The sequence below is a fragment of the Leptopilina boulardi genome, unplaced genomic scaffold (genome assembly GCF_019393585.1).
Source record: "Leptopilina boulardi isolate dan_hultmark-lab unplaced genomic scaffold, ZJU_Lbou_2.1 LbouV2_25, whole genome shotgun sequence".
Taxonomy (NCBI): domain Eukaryota; kingdom Metazoa; phylum Arthropoda; class Insecta; order Hymenoptera; family Figitidae; genus Leptopilina; species Leptopilina boulardi.
Genome location: NW_026137807.1, coordinates 457,094 through 477,582, shown reverse-complemented (window position 1 = coordinate 477,582; position 20,489 = coordinate 457,094). Strand labels below are relative to the sequence as shown.

The 20,489-nt window shown below is 23.3% G+C and overlaps 1 protein-coding gene across 2 annotated transcripts in view; it reads right to left on the bottom strand.

Moving 5' to 3' along the window:
• The window catches only part of LOC127280778 (SNF-related serine/threonine-protein kinase-like), a 43,550-nt gene that overhangs the window by 7,180 nt on the left and 15,881 nt on the right, over window positions 1–20,489 (bottom strand). For both annotated transcript variants that reach the window (XM_051304033.1, XM_051304035.1), the window contains 6 exons: window positions 12,042–12,240; window positions 8,660–8,812; window positions 8,318–8,564; window positions 3,088–3,439; window positions 1,762–1,890; window positions 1,396–1,504 (listed from right to left, as the gene is read on the bottom strand). In XM_051304033.1, coding sequence (XP_051159990.1) covers window positions 1,396–1,504; window positions 1,762–1,890; window positions 3,088–3,439; window positions 8,318–8,564; window positions 8,660–8,812; window positions 12,042–12,236 — 1,185 coding nt within the window. In that variant the 5' untranslated portion in view covers window positions 12,237–12,240. The remainder of the gene's footprint in view (window positions 1–1,395; window positions 1,505–1,761; window positions 1,891–3,087; window positions 3,440–8,317; window positions 8,565–8,659; window positions 8,813–12,041; window positions 12,241–20,489) is intronic.

The following is a 20,489-nucleotide window of genomic DNA, read 5'->3' as shown; positions in this document are numbered from 1 at the left end:
TTAAAAATTCTGACATTAAATAATTCGAATAATGAAAATTCTGTTAAATGAGAATTTTGATGAATTAAAATTGGATGAAATTATAATTCTTTTAAATTTAAAGTTGTATAAAAAAAAATTTGTTAAAATAAAAATTCAGTACCTAAAAATTATGTTAAATAAAATTTTATTTTCAAAGAAATTAACTCCAAATACTAATTCAGAAAATGAAAATTTGTCTAAAAAGAAATTCTGTCAAATAAAATTTATACAAATGAAAATTCTAGCTAATGATTTTCATGGGATAATCATGCGCCATGAATATTTTACTTTAAATAATTAATATTATTAAATATTAAATTCATTTTATTAATTTTGTAATGAGAATAATTCTTTAAAAATATTATCAAAAAAAATTTTGTTTCGAATATTTTAGAATCGAACTAATTGTAAGACAAATTTTTCAAATTTTAATAAAATAGAACTTTTTTTTATAATTTCTTCAAGTTTGATTTAAGGCCAGGTCCAAGTCAAGTCAGCTGTTCCTTTGAAGTTTCAATGAAACAGCTGACACAAAATGGACCTGGCCTTAAGCAATTTATTCGAATAAAAATTTTGTCACAGTTTTTAGTTTTGATGGTCAAAAAAAATTTCAGGCAATACTTAATCAAGTTTTACAGATTTTTAAATAATAATAATTTTTGGAAGAGTTAAAGTTGAAATTTTTAAAAATAATTGAATTTCAAAAGATTTTGTTAATTTTCAAACAATAATTAAATTTTACAGAACTAAAAATAATTTATCAAATAATTTTGGATAACATTTTCTAAAAGTAATTGAATTTTCAAAGAATTACAATTTAGATTTTTGAAATTAATTAAAATTCAAGTGATTTTTTAAATTAAAATTTTTGATGATTTCTGTTATTAAAATATTTTTTAGAAATTGCAGACAAAAATACAATAATTTGAAAACTTTTTAAGTGAAAAATGATTTCAGATAGTTGAATTTTCGAAGAATATTATAAAAATCATTAAAAATAATTGAAATTTTTGCAAATAATTAAATTTCAAGTGATTTTGAATTAAAAATTTTTGATAATTTTATTTGATAATTTTTCTAAAAATTATAAACAATTACTAAATTTCATAAAAATTGTAATTGAAAAATAGTTTATGATAATTGAATTTGTAAAGAATTTCATTAAAATTATTAAAAACAATTAATTTAGTGAATAATATGAGTTAAAAATTTGTTAAATAATTGAAAAAAAAAGATCTGCATTGTATACTAAAAAAAACATATTTTGTTTAAAAATTTTTTTTAAAAAAATGTAAAAAAAAGTCAAAAAAGTCACATTTTATTAAGATAATTCGAAAAAGTCGTATAATCCGAGGCCTGAAATTTTATAAATACCTGTGGCAAATCTCCTGGAGTGCGAGGTACACTAAGTAATGATTGATTAACGTTACTCAACGAATTTTGATTAACGTTAAAATCATCAGTCGAAAGATCATCAAGATGACTGAAATTTAAAATTATCATTAAAGCTCCACAAAAAGAAGTAAATCAACGAAAAAAGAAAGGAATTTAAATTAATCCTTGCAATAAAAAAAAAAATTGAATTAAATTTTTTACAATATATTTTAATTATAGAAAACAAATAATTCTAGTCATATATTTTGTTTGCTATTCATAGTGAACAAATAACCGATAACAAGTGGAATTAGTGCATCGTGTCATAAAAATTGAAACAAAAAGAATCAATCACTTTCGACATACCTCCCAGAAACGTTCAATAACTCGGGCCGCGTTTTCTGGACTTGTTCCTGTCGATGAGCTCGCAATTTTCTCTCAGCCAACAAAAAATAAGTGGCCGTTATATGGTTGTACTCGTTCTTGTCGAGGGCGCTGAAAGACAGGAGAGTTAATAAAACAGAGATAACACTCTCTCAACTCATGTACATATATGTACATGAGAGTAATATGAGAAACCAGTGAAACGATAAACACAATGAATTATTCTCAAATTAAATATTTCATGAAAAATCAAATGGGATGTTCATTAAAAAATTTGACGAAATAAAATTCAATATTTTACTGATTTTTGTAAAAATGATTTTATAAAAAAATAAAAAAATTTGGTCTCTACAAATTTTTTTTATTTCAAAATTTCATCATTGTCAGAAAATTAGTAATACAATTTCCATGACATAATAAAAATCGATAAAAACATCAAATCACAATTTGGTTACATGAAAATTGGGTCGTAAGGAAAATCGATTAAAGGAAAATTTGATCAACTGAAAATTCTATGAAATAACAGTTTGATTAAATGACGAAAAAAAAAGTAATGAAAATTTGGTAAAACGCAAATTTTGTTAAACAACAATTTGATTACATAAAAAAAAATCAATTAAATACATTAGGTCAAGGGAAAAATTAGTTTTGCAAAATTAAAAAAAAAGATTTTAAATAATTTTCACTATTAATTCATATAAAATATGATTAATTTATTTAAAAATTTAATTACTTTATAAATTTAGTTATTTTGATTTTAATTACTATGTAAATTTAATTTATTATAAAATAGAATTATCTTGCAATTTAATAATATTTAAGTTTATTCAGAGAAAAACTGCACAATTATTTTGAAAATTGATTTAAATTTATATTTAAATTGTTTTGTAACTTCAATTATTGTTGGTATTTATTTTGAATGAATTTAAAAAAATGAAATAAGTAATTGAGTTATGTTATATTTATTATTGCGACCATGAAAACCTCGAAAGCAATTAAAACATGTTTTTAATTAAAAAAATGTTTGAACGTTATTTTTAAAGCAAATATTCTCTCTCGTATGCATGAAATTGCCAAAAAAAAGTAGTAGAAAATTTATATCATAATTATTTAGAGAAATAGATAAAGTATATATATATTAGATAAATCAATTTTTCCACAATTTTAAAATTAAAAATTTACAGAACAATGATTCAAAATTTATATTGAATAATAAATTCAAAATTCATAAAGTAATTAAAAATTTATTAAAAAAAAAAAAAAAAACAAAAATTATTACTGATTTTGAAAATAAAATTTCTAACTCACTCGGTAATTTCTTCTTTGGTTGCAATATTGCCGTTGACCATTTTGGTTATTATAAAATTGTGATGCTCCTCAGAAACTTGTTGTCGCGAAATAAGCGGTAACGATTCAATAGGATCAGCATCTGAGCCAATTGACAGCCATGGATCAGAAGCAATTTCCTCAAGAGTTGCTCGCCCTTCCGGTTCTCTCACAAGCATTCGGGCAATAAGCTTTTTACAACCTTCGGAAACATGCGATGGTATCGAATACTTGCAATCCATAATCATCGTCAAAGTTTCGCTGTCATTCGCTTCCTGAAATGGCGCTTGACCACATACCAGCATATAAAGAATGACACCAAGGGACCAAATGTCTGAAAATTTTAAATATTCTCAATAACTGTCAAAATACGATTTCTTTATTTTTCTAATACTATATTTTTCAAATTCATAGAGCACAATAATAGATTATTAGTATTAAAAATATAATTTTTATAAAACCATTTTTATCGTAATACTATGTTCTAAAAATCATTTGTTAGAATTTTCATTATGTATATGGAATTTCATGTGTCATAATTATTTTTGAGCTGAATTTTTATTGTATTGCTAACACAAGTCATTTTAAATAAATCTATAAAAAATTTTGTATTTATTTGTAACATGCTTATGCAACGAATGAATTTATAAAATTTAATTAAATTTAATATTGAAACTTGATTGGATTCTTTTCGAACAATAACTATCTATTTCATATTGTAAATTGTTAATTATTCAGTAATAAAATTAATAATATAGATATTCAGTTCATTTGTTATTTTCTTTGAAATAAATATTATATTACATATTAATAATATTCATATTTAATTAATATTATTATAGGTATTCTGTTTAATTAAATATTTTTCTTTTCTAATTTTATCGAATTCTCAATTCCATAAATACGCGTTTATTTAATTTATTGAATAATAGTTAATTATTAAATTGATTGACGCCATGAAATTATTTTAAATCACGCAATGAAATTAATTCATTATTCTTAAGATAAATTGAAGTCGATTAATATATTTGTAATAGTAATTAAGTTTGAAGGCTATATTTTGTGTTTTTCTCTGACATTATTGAATTTTCTTCTCTTTTATAATATGTGAATTCTATTTCAAAAAAAAAAAATTGTGATGAATGAAAATTTGATCAAATGAAAATTATGTTAAACAAACATTGTATACAGAAAAATTCAAATTACATATTTTCAAGAGTTTTAAAATATTCAAATTATTATTATTTAAAAAGAACTTAATTATTTTTATAATTTTGAATAAATTCTTTGATAATTGAATTATTCTTAAAAAATTTTAGTTTAAAATTGAAGTATTTATAAATTTTTATCTAAAATTCAATTAATTCTAAAAATATAACCTGTTAATTTTGAAAAATTCAATTATTTTTATATATTTTCAAAACTTTTTCACACATTTGTGTGCTAATAATAATTGTAAAAAATGTGTCTATTTTATTTTAAATTTTAAAGTGATTTAAATATTTTCAAGGCAAAAAAAAAAGAAAAAATTCAAAGCGAATATTTTTAAGGGTCGCTGGACATTTTGATTTTTACACATGAAATTCTGAACGTTCAAATGAACAAAATAATTTTTTTTGGTCAATAAATTTTTGAAAAATCACTACATTAATAAAAATAAAAAGGTTTATTAAAAATTTAATAAATTATTCATGTATTTTTGGATACAGAAACCAATATTTTATAATAAAATTTGAAGTTAAAACAGTGATAAACAAATTTTTCGTTCATTTGAACGTTCAGAACTTCAGGCACATAAAGAATTAATTATAAAAAAGAACATCGTTAATCTAAAAAAAAAAATTAATTTTCAATGTAGGAATTAACCCAACAAGTGTCCCTGATCTTAGCAAGTATTTTTTCTCCCCCCCACCAATGTCAAGTGCAAACACAAAATTATACCTCACAAGAAACATATATATATACACATTACAAAAAATCGATTACTATTCAAAGAGAGGTAAAAAAAAAATGTGTAAAGTTGAAGGTGGAAGCTAATCAATAAGTACCAAGATTATAACTCACATTTCCATCAATGTCAATCAATAAGACTATATTATAGGTTATTTCTGCCGTGTTTTCTAAAAACTTAGGTAACTGCAAAAAAATCGAAAAATGAGTTTTTTATATCGTTGGAATCGTGGAAAAAAGATACACTTGTTAATGCAAATTATTTTTAAAAATTGTTAATATTATTAATAATAATTTTTGCATAAATAATTGAAAATACCGGTAACTGCAAAAATTGATGAGTGATAATTTGAGAAACTTAGGTAACTGCTATAAAAACTTGGGTGTCTTTGGGTGTTGTGACGTATTTTGTAGGTCGTGATTTGAAGAACTTAGGTAACTGCACCAGTGCCTAAGTTTCTCAAAACACGGACCTCATTTTTCGAACCCTCGTCGCATGGAAAACTTAGGTAACTACAGAGTGCTATCAGAGCACTGTAGTTACCTAAGTTTTCTATGCGACGAGGCCTCGAAAAAGGAGGTCCGTGTTTTAAAGGACCAAGTAACTGCAAAATCTTATACATTTCTTTAAAATTACAATGTTTTTTGTGCAATTAATAATTTATAATGACAATAAATAATGAAATAAAAAACTCCAATACTATATATTTATATATATATATATATATATATATATATATATATATATATATATATATATAATTATACCTAAATAATAATTTATCAATTATTGAAAAATTAAGTATTAATTTTAATAAATAACATAAAAGCATTAATAAATTAAGAAAATGAAGTTCAGTAATATGTTTATTTCATGATTAATATATAATTAATTTAGTTCAATTATTTAAAAAATTAAAATCGTTTTTAACCTTCGCTTGACAAGATGCCCACCCAGGGTGGGCCAGACAAATTGAAATTGCCATATCTTCTAAAGTTTTGCCTTAATTGAATCGCAATTTTAAGTCACTGAACAAAATCTTAAGAACTTTCAAAAAATGTAAAAACAAATTTTTAAAAAAAATTTCTTCTTGATTATTTATAACTTTTATCAATGTATGTACGGAGATAACCGGGATGATTCAGATATTTTTTTAATTCTATTTTACAAAAAGACTTGAAATCATGCAGACTTTTCACTGTGAGTGTTTTATGATGTCAAATAATAGATATAAAAAATATTATATTGCATTTTTCATTTGTTTAAACAATTTATTGTTATTATTTATTAACTTTTTTTGTTCTCACCCACAAAGATGCAGTTTTTTTCTAATTTTGCAATTTATCAAGCGGAAGATAATAAAAGATAGATTTGATGTAAAATTATTAATTCAACAATTGTTTAAACAATTTATTGTTGTTATTTACTAACTTTTTTTGTACGGCACCTGGAAAGTTGCCGTTTTTTTCTAATTTTGCAACTCATCAAGCCGAATATAATAAAAGATAGATTTGATGTAAAATTGTAAATTCAACAATTGTTTAAACAATTGTTAAATTAGTAAATTTATGTCAAATCTGTCTGGCTATATTATATTCGGTTTGATAAATTGCAAAATTAGGAAAAAACTGCATCTTTCTAGGTACACTACAAGAAAGTTAATAAATAACAACAATAAATTGTTTAAACAATCGTTTGAATACTAAATTCATATAAAATCTTCATGTTTAGTATGTTGAGCTTGTTAAGTTGCAAAATTAGAAAAAAATTGCAACTTTTTTGGAACATTATAAAGAAAGTTAATAAATAGCAACAATTATTTGTTTAAACAATTGGTTAAATAGTAAATTGATATAAAATCTTTGTGTTATTATGTTGTGCTTGTTAAGTTGCAAAATTAGAAAAAATTGCAATTTTCTAGGAATATTATGAAGAATGTTAATAAATAGCAACAATTATTTGTTTAAACAACTTATAATAATAGTTGTTGCAAATTGAATTATACATTTTATTTTATTTATAACCTTTGAATTAATAACTACGAAGAAAAGGTAACAAATTTATAAAATTCTTCTACTGTCGTATGTATATTTGAAAAAGTTATAAATTATTAATAATAAATTGTTTAAACAAATAAAAAATCAACAAAACATTAATAAAATATATTATTTGGTAACATATAACAATTTTGGAAAAAAACTGAATGATTCTAAGTTTTTATTGCAATATACAAAGAAGAAAACATTTGGCCCACCCTGGGTGGGATCTTGTCAACCGTGTATATAAAAAGTATCCAGTCCGGCGAAGGTTAATTATTTAAATAAATGTTAATAAAGCAGCGAACTACATTACCTACAATAATTTGACTTTAATATTGTATAATTAAAATAAATTCAATCATATAGTTTAATATTTGTAAAAAACAATAATTATAATGATAACTTTCGCATCTTATTAAATAATTACACTTTATTATTTATTATTTTTTTTATTTATTTTTATTTTATTTCATATAATTATTTAATATATTTTTACTATTTTTTAATTTAATTTAATTTATTTTTTTAATTTTATTTATGTATTTTATTTTATTTTATATTATTATTTAATATATTCTGAGTTAATACAATATTTGACTCTAATATTGTATAATTAAAATAAATTTAACCATAAAATTAAATATTTGTAAAAAACAATAATTATAGTGACAACTTTCGCAGCTTATTAAATAATTATAGTTTATTATTTAATGTATTTTTACTATTTTTTGCCCAGAAAGATGAAAATTCTTATATATTCCCTGCAGTTACCTAAGTTTTCTGTGCGACGAGAGGCCTAATACGGGCGCTCGTAGCACGAGGGACCAAGTAACTACCAGTTACCTAAGTTTCTCGTGCGACGACCCTCGAATCAGCATACCGGTAACTACATTTTTAATAATTTATTGAATGTTTAAACAAATACAACATTTATTTTTACATAATTAAAAAGAATAAATTTAGACGAATCGAAGGAACAAAACGGCATTTAAAATTTTTAATTAGGCTTTGCGGTACATATCAATGAAGTTTAAACAGTTTTTCGCGTTTTTCTCGAAATCTTTCATTCTGCAGTTACCTAAGTTTATAGAAAACACGGCAGATTTAGTAATTAACAAAGCAGATAAAAAAAATCGTCAATAAATATCTCAAAATTGATAATTATGTTAATTTAAAGCAACAAAAAAAAAAAAAAATAAATAAAATAAAATAAAATACTTACCAACGGCAGGTGCATCGTAACTATCACCCAATAGAATTTCAGGTGCAGAATAAGCGAGTGAACCGCAAGAAGTTTCCAATTTTTGTCCAGGACAAAATCGATTACTAAAACCAAAATCCGTTAATTTCACTGTACCTACTTTTTCAAAAAAAACAACATTTTCAGGTTTTAAGTCCCTGTGGACCACATGTAATCGATGACAGTATGATATCGCTCGTACTATTTGACGAAAATATGTTCTGGCAACCTAAAAATAAAAGATATAAATAAATATAAATAATTTGCGATTATTTTAATGAATATATATATGTGTGTATAAAAGAAGAATTATAATTAACATACTTCTTCACTGAGTCCACTTTCATGACGCATGATGTAGTCATAGAGATCCCCGCCATCGCCAAGCTCAAGAATCAAGTACAACTTCGTTTGTGTGTCTATCACCTCGTAAAGTCGTACAACGTTCGGATGTTGCACGAGCTTCATGCATCTCACCTAGAAATTACTCAAGTGTTTACGTTCACATTTTATCAGTTATGTCATTTAAATTCAAGGATAAACTTCTTGAATTTCTATTTTCAGATAGGAATAAGGAAGATTTTTTTTTTCTTTTTTTCAACTCTATATTTAGGGGCATTCTACGGGAAATTTTGATTCAAAAATTTTTTTTGCGCCTAAAACAATGTTTTTTCGAAATCTATATGAAAAATAAGAAAATACATATTTTTAAAATTTTTTTATTTAATAAAAATAAAGGAAGTTATATGATTTTTTAAAATTTAACTTCATCAAAGGCAATGTATTTTTGAAAGATTTTTTAATCTATTGTATTATTGAATAAAAAATTATGCTGTCTATGAAATTTGTTCACTTATTCTCAAATTTTTCAAATATGTACTCAAGAATAATAGGACGCATGAATACGTTTTAAAAATCATTAGTAAGAATTTTCATTTTATGGAATTTCATTTGTCATAATTATTTTTGAGCCGAATTTTTATTTGTTAGATTAAGCATTTTGCAGAATATTCATTAAACAATTTTCTATTTTATAGAATTTTTATATAACCAAAAATTCATTTACATAATTTTTATTTGCTAGAATTTTCATTTAATAACATATTAATGAGCCAAAAGTTCTGAACGTTCAAATGAAGGAAATATTTTTTTTTCAATCTATAAATTATTTAAAATTATGATGTCAATGTAAAATAAAATAGTAAATTAAACAATTATTAAATTAATAATTTCTTTTTAGATATTTAAAACAAATTTTTTTAATAAAATTCATACTTAAAGATGTTGCAAAAAAAATTTGGTTAATTTGAACGTTCAAAACTTTTGGTTCATACATATTAGGTATTTTAAAGAATTTTTATTTTGTAGAATTTAATTGCATAGAATTTTTTTTCAGGTGTATTTTCATTTGTTCGAATTATTATTTGATAGAATTTCCATATAATCGATTTTTCATATTACAGAATTTTTACTTAATCCAAAAATCATTTAACAGAATTTCTAATTGATAGAAATTTCATTTGTCCAAAATTACAAAAGGCCGAACAAATAATCTACAGAAAGATTTCGGCGCGATTTTTAAATTCAACCAATGAAAAATTATCCATAAAATTGTGATTGGTGGAATTTAAAAATCGCGCCGAAATCTTTCTATCGATTCTTTGTTCGGCCTTTTGTAATTTCGGACAAATGAAATTTCTATCAATTAGAAACTCTGCTAAATGATTTTTCGGTTAAATAAAAATTCTGTAGTGTGAAAAATCGGTTATATGGAAATTATATCAAATAATAATTCGAACAAATAAAACTTCCTTCATTTTTATCAAATAAAAAAAAAAACAAAAAAATCGTATTTTCTTATTTTTCATGTAGATTTCAAAAAGAAAATGTTTCTGCAAAAAAAAAATTTTTAATAACATTTTTTCCCGTTGAATGACCTACATAGTTTTTACATAGTTCCTACATAGTTTTCCTCCAATTTTTTAAAATTTGTCACTTTTCTTTAAAAAAAAAAAAAATTTGCCACAGTAAAAATTCATTATTAAAAAAAAGAAAAAAAAATATATATTAAAAGATGTTCTATCGCCACGATTTCACAGTCAATTAACTTCTAACAGGTTAAATGGGTTTGAAACGGCTTTGCCGTAAATCATGCGAACGAAGGTGTATATGTGAAATAAAAGAAAAATTTCTAAAATATATTACAAAAGCCAATATTTATGACAGTGTGCGCAAAGTACCAAATTATCGCACAATTTGTAAAAAAAAAATGTTTATACAATTTTTAAACGTGTTTTTAAAAAGAATTTAATTTGTTTTTATTAAAATATAAATTATTTTTTGTTGTCATTTAAAAACAAATTCCATAAAAATTTAATCTTCATTTTTCAAATATTAAAGGAACTTTAGAAAAAAAAATAGACTTTAAATATACATTTAGAATGAAGATTATCTCATTTAAATATTAGTTAAATTTATGACTGATTTATTATAGAGAGCACGAGTGAAACGTTATTACATTTTACAATGACCCAAAAATTATAAATGAACGTATTTTATTATATATGTTGTGATAAAGTAATTTGAGTTTATGTACTTTTTTTTATCTATAGCCATATATATATACATAAAATTTAAAGCCATAAAAATACTGAAAATTAATTAAAATTTTCGAATAATAATTTAATATTAATAATGCAGATAATAAAACGTTAGTAAATAATAATTAAATTTATTGCAACACATTAAATTTGCAAATATTTAATTAAATTGAAAACAGGTAAACTAAAATTTATCGTGAATTTGTTAATTAATATTTATTAAAAATATCTTCAGTTTTGATTTGAAAATTAATTTTTTCTTAAATTTATTTTTAAGATTTTTTTTTTACGATAATATCTAATTAATATTACAGACCTCAGATCAAATTAAAGACGTAAAAGAAGTTGCATTCGTCACATTAGATTATAAAAAGTCGCAAAAAGTAAATATTTTGAATTCTTAATATTCAAAATTAGTTAGAAAATATTTCATTATTATTATTATGAAATATTCGTTATTAATTATTATTATTATTATTATTATTATTATTATTATTAAATAAATTTATATAATTAATAAATAATAAATATAGGCATAAATAAAAATTTAATAATAATAATTAATAATTTCATTGATAATTTCAATTTTTTTAAGTTTAATTAGAAGAAAACATTAGATTATAGAAAATGTTTTAGATTTCTGTAAAAATTATCAATTTTAAATAAAAAATTTTCTAATATTTATTCATGAAATATTGGGTAAAATATAATTTTTATTTAATTATCAATATTTAAAAACATAATTTTATTTTAAAAAGTATAAGTAAAAATTATATATTTTCAAAAAATTATTAAAAACTAAATTTTTTTCTTTTATGTTGATAATATTTGTGATTTTTATTTTTTGTTTTTGAACACGTTTTTCATAAATAAAAAAAAAATTCAAAATTTCAAAATTTTTAGAATTTTAGACTTATTCTCTTTAAGAATTTTTTTTTTTTTAAATAAAAATGTCATTCACACTTGAACTCAATATTGGAACATATATATATATATTATTAAGCAACTTTTACGAGAATATAATAAAGATAAAATGAATAGGTATATATAACAATAGGAAAATTGATTATATTCTCTCTCTCTCTCTCTCTCTCTCTCTCTCTCACCTCTTGGAAAAGATGTGCTCTGGAAACTTCATCGAGTTTGCTTTTATCGATGACTTTGACGGCAACCTTTTCACCAGTGAAAACATGTCGAGCCAATTTGACAACGGCAAAGTGACCTCGTCCAAGAGTTTCCTCGAGATCGTAAAGTCCTGCGATTTTGCCATCATAGTTGCTGTGTCCCACTCTCCGATGCATTGCGCTGTTGAAATAAAAAAAAAATATTATTTACATATATTAACAATATTTCAAAAATTTCAAAATATTATAAATCGCAATAAAAATTTTGTATACAGAATAATTTCTCAATTATAGACATGAAAATATATTATAAATACTGTATACAAATTATTTACGCACAGAAATAAAATTTTAGAAGCATGATTATGTTCTAAAAAACATAAGTTAGAATTTTCATTTTATGGAATTTCATTTGTCATAATTATTTTTCAGCTGAATTTTTATTTGTTCAAATTAGTATTTTGCAGAAATTTTCATTTAACATAATAGACATTTTAAAGAATTATTATTGAGTAGAATTTCATTGCATAGAATAAACAGAATTTTTACTTAACCGAAAAATCATTTAGCAGAGTTTCTAATTGATAGAAATTTCATTTGTCCGAAATTACAAAAGGCCGAATAAAGAATCGATAGAAAGATTTCGGCGCGATTTTTAAATTCCACCAATCACAATTTTATGGATAATTTTTCATTAGTGGAATTTAAAAATCGCGCCCAAATCTTTCTGTCGATTATTTGTTCGGTCATTTGCAATTTCGGACAAATGAAAATTCTATCAATTAGAAACTTTGTTAAATGATTTTTCGGTTAAATAAAAATTTTGTAGTGTGAAAAATCGGTTATATGGAAATTATATCAAATAATAATTCGAACAAATGAAAAATTCATCTATAAGAATCCTTTTTCTTCTTAAAAAAGACAGTGCATGCAAAGCACATGAAAATGTATCGAAATATCTCGATGGTCGAAAAAATCGAATGTAAGAAAAAATGAATTTTCCTTTTCAGAGCATCTAAATCAATATTCATTTTTTGCATAACTTACTTAATTGCAATAAATATACACTTGCAAAGCATTTAGTTGTTGTAAATATTTGCAGCTGTCAAGAATCAGACACGAACATAACCTACATTTAGTTCAAATCACTTCAATGGTCCAAGACAAAATAGCGCGCGCTTTTTTAAAATAATGAAATTTATTAAATTATAATAAAATAATTGTAATAAATTAAATTATTATGAAAATAATATTACCTTGAATAAAAAAGTGTTTTTAGTTTAAAAAAAAATTATTCAACAATTATTATTATTTTTAGACAAATTTTACAAATATAATATAGATTATTATTTTTCTGTTTGAAACTTTCTCTATAATTGCATAACTTTTTGCATTTTGTTAACAATATTATTAAATATTTAATAAAATAAATATAATAAATTATGAAACATAAATTGAAAATTAAATTGAATGGACAAAGAATAGAAGCAACAGAAACGGCCAAAGGCCGTCGGAGGCGCTAGTAATATAAAATAAAAATTCTATGCAATTAAATTCTACCCAATAAAAATTCTTTAAAATGCCTATTATGTTATAAATGAAAATTCGAGTAAATAAAAATTCTGACAAATAAAAATTCGAACAAATAAAAACTATATGTGAAGTAAATTTTCAGTTATATAAAAGTTCTGTAATATAGAAAATCGTTTTGATGAAAATTCTCTGCAAAATTCTAGTTCGAACAAATAAAAATTCGTCTTAAAAATAATTATGACAAATGAAATTTCAAAAAATGAAAATTCTAACATATGATTTTTAGAACATAATCATGCGTCCCTCAAATTTGATAATTTTGTAGTGAACGCGTGTGTTAATTAATTTTAAATACAATATAGAGGTCCAATTATTTAATCCTGATCAATCATGCACAGCAACAGAACTTAATATATAATTATTCAATTAACAGGTTTATAGAAATTCGTTCTCTAAACCGCAGTTTTCATTAAAATTCCATTATTGTAATTTCAATATATATACACGTAATAAGCAAATTGGAATTATAATAATACAAAATAACAATAATATTTATAACTAAATAGTGAGCAAATAATTGAATTAATATTTATATAACTAAAAAAAAAAAAATTCTACATAATATATAATTAATATATACATAATAGCGGCCGTAATTAGATTATAATGAAATATTTTTGAAAAATTATGAAAAATTTGTCAAAAACCTTTTTTATAATAGAAAAATTATTTTTCACAAAAATCCAATTAATAAATTTCAATATTTCTATTATAACAAATATGAAATTTCAATCAAGAGCAAAATTCGGAAGTTCTTATTGCTACTTAAGAGATAAAGACCTCCCCAGATTACTATTAGTTCTATTCGTGAATAGAGTGTACATTCTAGAAATCGATTCGACCCTAACTTGACCTACGCGAGCAACAAAATGTAATTCTTGACTTGCCGAAAGAAAATCTTATAAATTAGATTACACGATCTAATGTATTGAAACACTTGTCTTCGCACATCTATATATATAATAGGATCAAAAAGAATTAACTCACCTAATTTGATTTTAAATCACGATACAAATTTTTTTTTCTGACGATATATTCTTTTTTTTTTCTCTCTCTTTATCGGGGAAAATTTAGAAAACAAAATTTAAAAATAGTAATAATAATAATAATAATAATAATATTAATAATAATGATAATAATAAAATAATAATTTTAGAATTATTATTTAACGAAAGAAGAATTTATCGATGTACAATATTATTTCTCTTAGAAATGAGAAAAATACATACTAATTAACGAATTCTTTGAATCATTAGATGGTAACAGGAAAATTTGTCAATCATGAATATGAATGAAAATTAATTTCCTTAACATGAAAGCTGTGTAATGGATGAATTTGCGTCTATTATTTCATCATATTATGATATTATCGTGCATAAAATTGACAAAAGAAAAACATTATTAGTTCAAAACATTATTATTAAAAAAATATCCAGGATGATTTTTATATTCTGGACCCGCGAAAATTTTTTTTTAAAATACATTTTTTTTTGGTTTAAAAAACGAAAAAAGTAAGATTAAAAAAATTTTTTATATGGCCCGAAACATAAAAATCACCCGGTATAAAATTATTTGAAACGAAATAAGATATTCTATTATTTAATATATTGAAAAATCTGAAAAATTATAAGGTTAATTTAAAAATAAACCAGATCTCTCTTTTTTTTATCTTTATATACTCTTTCGTGACTATGTTTAGACCATAAATTTCTTTATATATATATATATATATATATATATATATATATATATATATATATATATATATATATATATATAATATAAAAAAGGGCTCAAAGAATTTAACGCCTTCAATGTATGACGTTGTTAAATGTAATGCTGTTGTATATGTGCATATTACGTGCACGTAAAACCCGTTACAAGCTCTGAAATCGCTCACATAAAATTTTTTTAAAGGTGCGTTTAATCGAGGCCGAATTTTTACAATATATATAATCCTATACTTACGTAATATATATTCAATCATTTATTTGTTTTCAATAAATAAATATGCATATATTTAATTTAGTTTTTATCAAAAAAAAAAAAGAAAAAAATCTTTTAACCAAATTTATATTTTTTCGAATTAGTATTTTGCAGAATTTTCATCAAACAAATTTTTTATATTACAAAATTTTTATATAACCGAAAATTAACTTCACAGAATTTTTATTTAACATAATAGGCATTTTAAAGAATTTTTATTCAGTAGAATTTCATTGCATAGAATTTTCATTTTATTCTTTCAGATAAATTTTCATTTGTTCGAATTATTATTTGATAAAATTTCCATTTAATCGATTTTTCATATTACAGAATTTTTACCTAACCCAAACATCATTTAACAAAATTTCTAATTGATAGAAATTTCATTTGTCCGAAATCTGCAAATGTCCGAACAAACAATCGACAGAAAGATTTTGGCGCGATTTTTAAAATCAACCAATCACAATTTAATGGATAATTTTTGATTGGTTGATTTTAAAAATCGCGCCAAAATCGATTGTCTGTTCGGCCATTTGCAGATTTCGGACAAATGAAAATTCTATCAATTAGAAATTCTTATACCTAAATTATTTTTTGATTAAGTAAAAATTCTGTAGTATGAAAAATCGGTTATATGGAAATTATATCAAATAATAATTTGAACAAATGAAAATTCTATCCAATAAAAATTCTTTAAAATGCCTATTATGTTAAATGCAAATTCGTTAAAAACCATTTTTAGTTTTGAGGTTATGTTAGGGCCTCTATTCTCCTAAATAAAAAATAATAATAAATTAAAAATAATCAGAAAGAAAATCAATAACATAATTCAAATTAGTTAATGAAAAATATAATTAAATAAAGTGGACAAAAAATTAATAACATAATTATAGTGCTCTGAAATGACGAAAAAGTAAAATGTTAAAAATTTGTAAAAATTAATTCCAAGACAATAAAAAAAATGGGAGTTTCAAATGATTTTATACATAGGCAAAAGTAAATTGAGTTAGCAGATACTTAATTCAAAAGAAATCTTTCTTAAAGTTCAATTAGCCCTTTGTGCCAAATTGAGGGGGGTTCTAATTGAGTACTTTCAACTTAAGAAAACTTTCTAGTATGTATGGCCTCCCTGAATACGAGGCAATTAAAAATCTCCTAATGGAAACTGGAAAGTAAGAGTGTACGCAGAAAGTTTATTATGTGAAATAAGTGAAATTTTTCATTGTTCCTTTTTTGTATATAACAGTGAAGATATTTACCTCCCGCGCATATTTATAGCGTGTAATCACACTTATAAGAATAATTCTCTGCAGGAAATGCAAGTAAATACATGCCTTTCAATAGAAGATACTCATTATGTTTCAAGAATTAATTCTAAGAATCTCTTAATCATAAGCTGATGATCATCTAAATCAAATGAATATATATATATATATATATATATAGAATAGCCACGAGACTGCTGGATTTTTAGATTTAGATTTATAATCATTGAAGTAGATGAAAAAATAGTAATTTTAGTCAGAAGTGTGAAGGAAAATTTATTCCACGTGTATACAATAATAAACAATGAAAAAATTTACTTTTAAGGTAGATCAAGAAATGAAATGACTTAAAGTTCGAAGTATTTAAAATATGTAATATATTTAAATGAAAAATCATTTCTAAAATTTTATGCAAAAATAACTCACGAAGCCTTCCAATATTCTGGTAAAATAAAGAATACTTTTTTTTATATATTTTAAACATACATTCTTCTTTATCTAAAATTTTTATTACTATTAAATGTAAAATCAAAATTATGATTAAAATCCCAAATGTGTTATTATAGGACAAACTTTTACTATAATATCACCTAATTTATATATATAAGACGTGCAGATTGATACAAAAGATAAATTATAAAAATTTACAAAAAGCAAAATATCTGAATTTTTATCCTAATGTATTAATATGAATTTATTATTACTTTTTTTGTTCTTTAAAAGCTTAATAATAATAACATAGCAAAACATACATAAAGTTTAACGTAGCATTTATGAAAAGCATAAAAAAACTAGTTTTTTTTTTTTAGAGAGAGAAAAAATTCAATAGGTGTAAAATTAATAAGCTGACAATGCTTTTTAAAGTTTATTTTCGTTCAAGAGAGCCTAAGTGTCACCTGCATTTAAATATAAACAGTTCACAACTGACGTATCACACCCACGTAGTTGATATCGCGCATTTCAATGGGAACAAAAAACTAATAGGTCAACCTACGTAAAAGCTCGTAGAAAATGTAAAGGATTCAATAATGCACGTCCAATAAATATATATATATATCTAAAAAAAATTAAAGTTGATAACCTGACAGTAATAATTATTGTCTTCACAGAAAAAAGTTATAGCTACTTTAGTTAAATCCAATTGCTATTATGGATAGCAATTTTTACTAGTTGCGATACAGCTACTAATTAGCTTTCACAGCAAACATATTTGGTGTGACAGTTAATTGTGAGCTACCATAATTAAAAATTATAACTAAATATATTTTTTTAGCAAACAACTCATTTTTTTCCTGTTGCTAAATCATCTCTAATATATTATTCAAAACAAAATGAATTTATATAATTCTGATGTAAATTGATAATCTAGTTTCGTCAAGGAAGTGCGATGAGTTTAAAATGAAACATGGACTGAGATAATAAACTAATTACAACCTGTTGTAATTTGTAATCCTGACTAAGTCGTGTAATCTATGCAATCTTAATTTACATCCGTTTTGTAACGAAGGTTTAGTTTCTTAAGACGAAAACAATTACAGTTATGAATATTTATTAAGATCATAGTGTAATTTTAAGGATATTTGTTATTACCTATACAATAATTTCTCCATATTTGTGTGCTCAATTTTAAAATTATAAATTTTATATTTATTAAACATTTTGAATAATAAATAATAAAGTGTATTAAATAATTAAGTGATAATTGACATTGTATTTATTTAAAAAGAAATACTGTTTATTACTATTTATTATGTTTAATTGCATCGAAAATTGCAAAAGCAATTAAAAATGTTTATTTTTACAGAAAAAAAAAGAAAATAAAGTTAAAATTTGCAAGTTTAAACGAAAGGAAAATAAAATAATAAGTAAAAACGTAATTCCTCTTTTAATTGGAATATACAAATGTTAGATCCAATTAATGATATTTTTAAACAATGATAATAATTTCAGTAATTGGTAGCTTATATTAAATAAATGATAATTTTAAATAATGATATATGAATTCAAACTCTTTAAATCTAAATTAGTTAAAAATAACTGTTATATGCTTGAAGTTCTGAACGTTCAAATGAATAAAAAATTTATTATTTATCATTATTTACACAGATCAACGACTAATTTTGGTGCAGCAAATGTCAAAGCTGTTTCTGATAGGTTTTTTCATGCTGACCACGAATCCGTAAACGAAAAGTTTCTATCAGCTCTAGTTTTTGAGAAAAACGGATTTAAAGTGTTAAAACATCGCGTTTTTGCCAAACTTTGAGTACCTTTAGCACTGAAACAAAAGGTCGTAGAACCTTCCACTTGGACTTAAATTGAAGCTTAATGTTTTAACTATATATAATCCCCAAAAATCACCTTTCTTACATCATGACCTTAAAGTCATTTGTAATCCATTTTTGAGTTGCAAAAATTAATTTTGGTATAATTTGAGCGCGCGTACCTCTACACTGAGAAAAATAATTTCGTAATAATAAGAAAATAATTTAGTTGAGCTTTTTTAGTTGGCGTTACTAAAATATGGTTGTCACAACAGAATAGAAAGTGGCAATAAATCGGGAAGTTTAGTTGGCTCTACCAAAAAATATATTTGAAGCTTTCATGTTTACGAACTAAATAGTTTGGTTCCCAGTACTAAATAGCTGACATGCTGTATTGCGCACGCGCTCTTCTCGTAAATATGGCGTCGCTTCCCATTCACGGGATGTCAACATTAACCATATGTCGTTCGCGTCGTGAAGTTTCAGTGTTGAAGTTTTTATGTTTTTCAGACATTTTTTTAACAAAAAAGTTTGTGTAGTGAAAATAAATAAATAAAACTTGTTACAAGAACGAAAGTTTTTTTCCAGCTTTTATAGATTGTGAAAATGATTTAATCTCAAATTGTTAGTAGGATTCGTAGAGTAGTGGTCAGCGTTCTCGACTAGCGTTGCGTAGTCTGAGGGTTCGAGCCCCAGCAGTGTTAGGTTTTTTCCGCGATAGAAATTAATTTAAGTAGGCACAGGTAGGTTATATAAAGAGAAAAGGGTGAAACAAAAAAATAAGTTGGTTGAGAAAACAAAAAAAAATTTTCATTTGACTAAATTTTTTGTTTGCTTAAAAACAATAAGTTAGTTGTGCAAAACAAAAAATTTGGTAGACCGAACAAAATGATTCAACGAAAAAATTTAGTAGCCCGAACCAACGGGATTAGTTGCACATATATCAAATAAAAAATTTGGTAGAGAGAACCAAACTTTGGTAGATGATACTAAACATTTTTCTCAGTGTAGTAATGAAACTAAAGGCCATAGAACCTTTTATTTGGGCTTAAAGTTTAAACTTTAGATTATAATCCTTAAAAATTATATTGATGCAACAATAACCTCAAAATTGTTGGTAACTATTGTTAAAATAGCTTTCTTTGTTGAAAGTACAACAATTTATTACTAATAATTTTGAGGTTATGGTGCTGGAAATTAATTTTCAGGGATTGTAGTCTAAAGTTTAAACTTTAGCTTAACCCCAAAAAAAGGTTATATGATCTTTCGTTTCATCGCTGAAGGTACGCTCTTAAATTATTCCAAAATTAATTTTTTGCTATTCA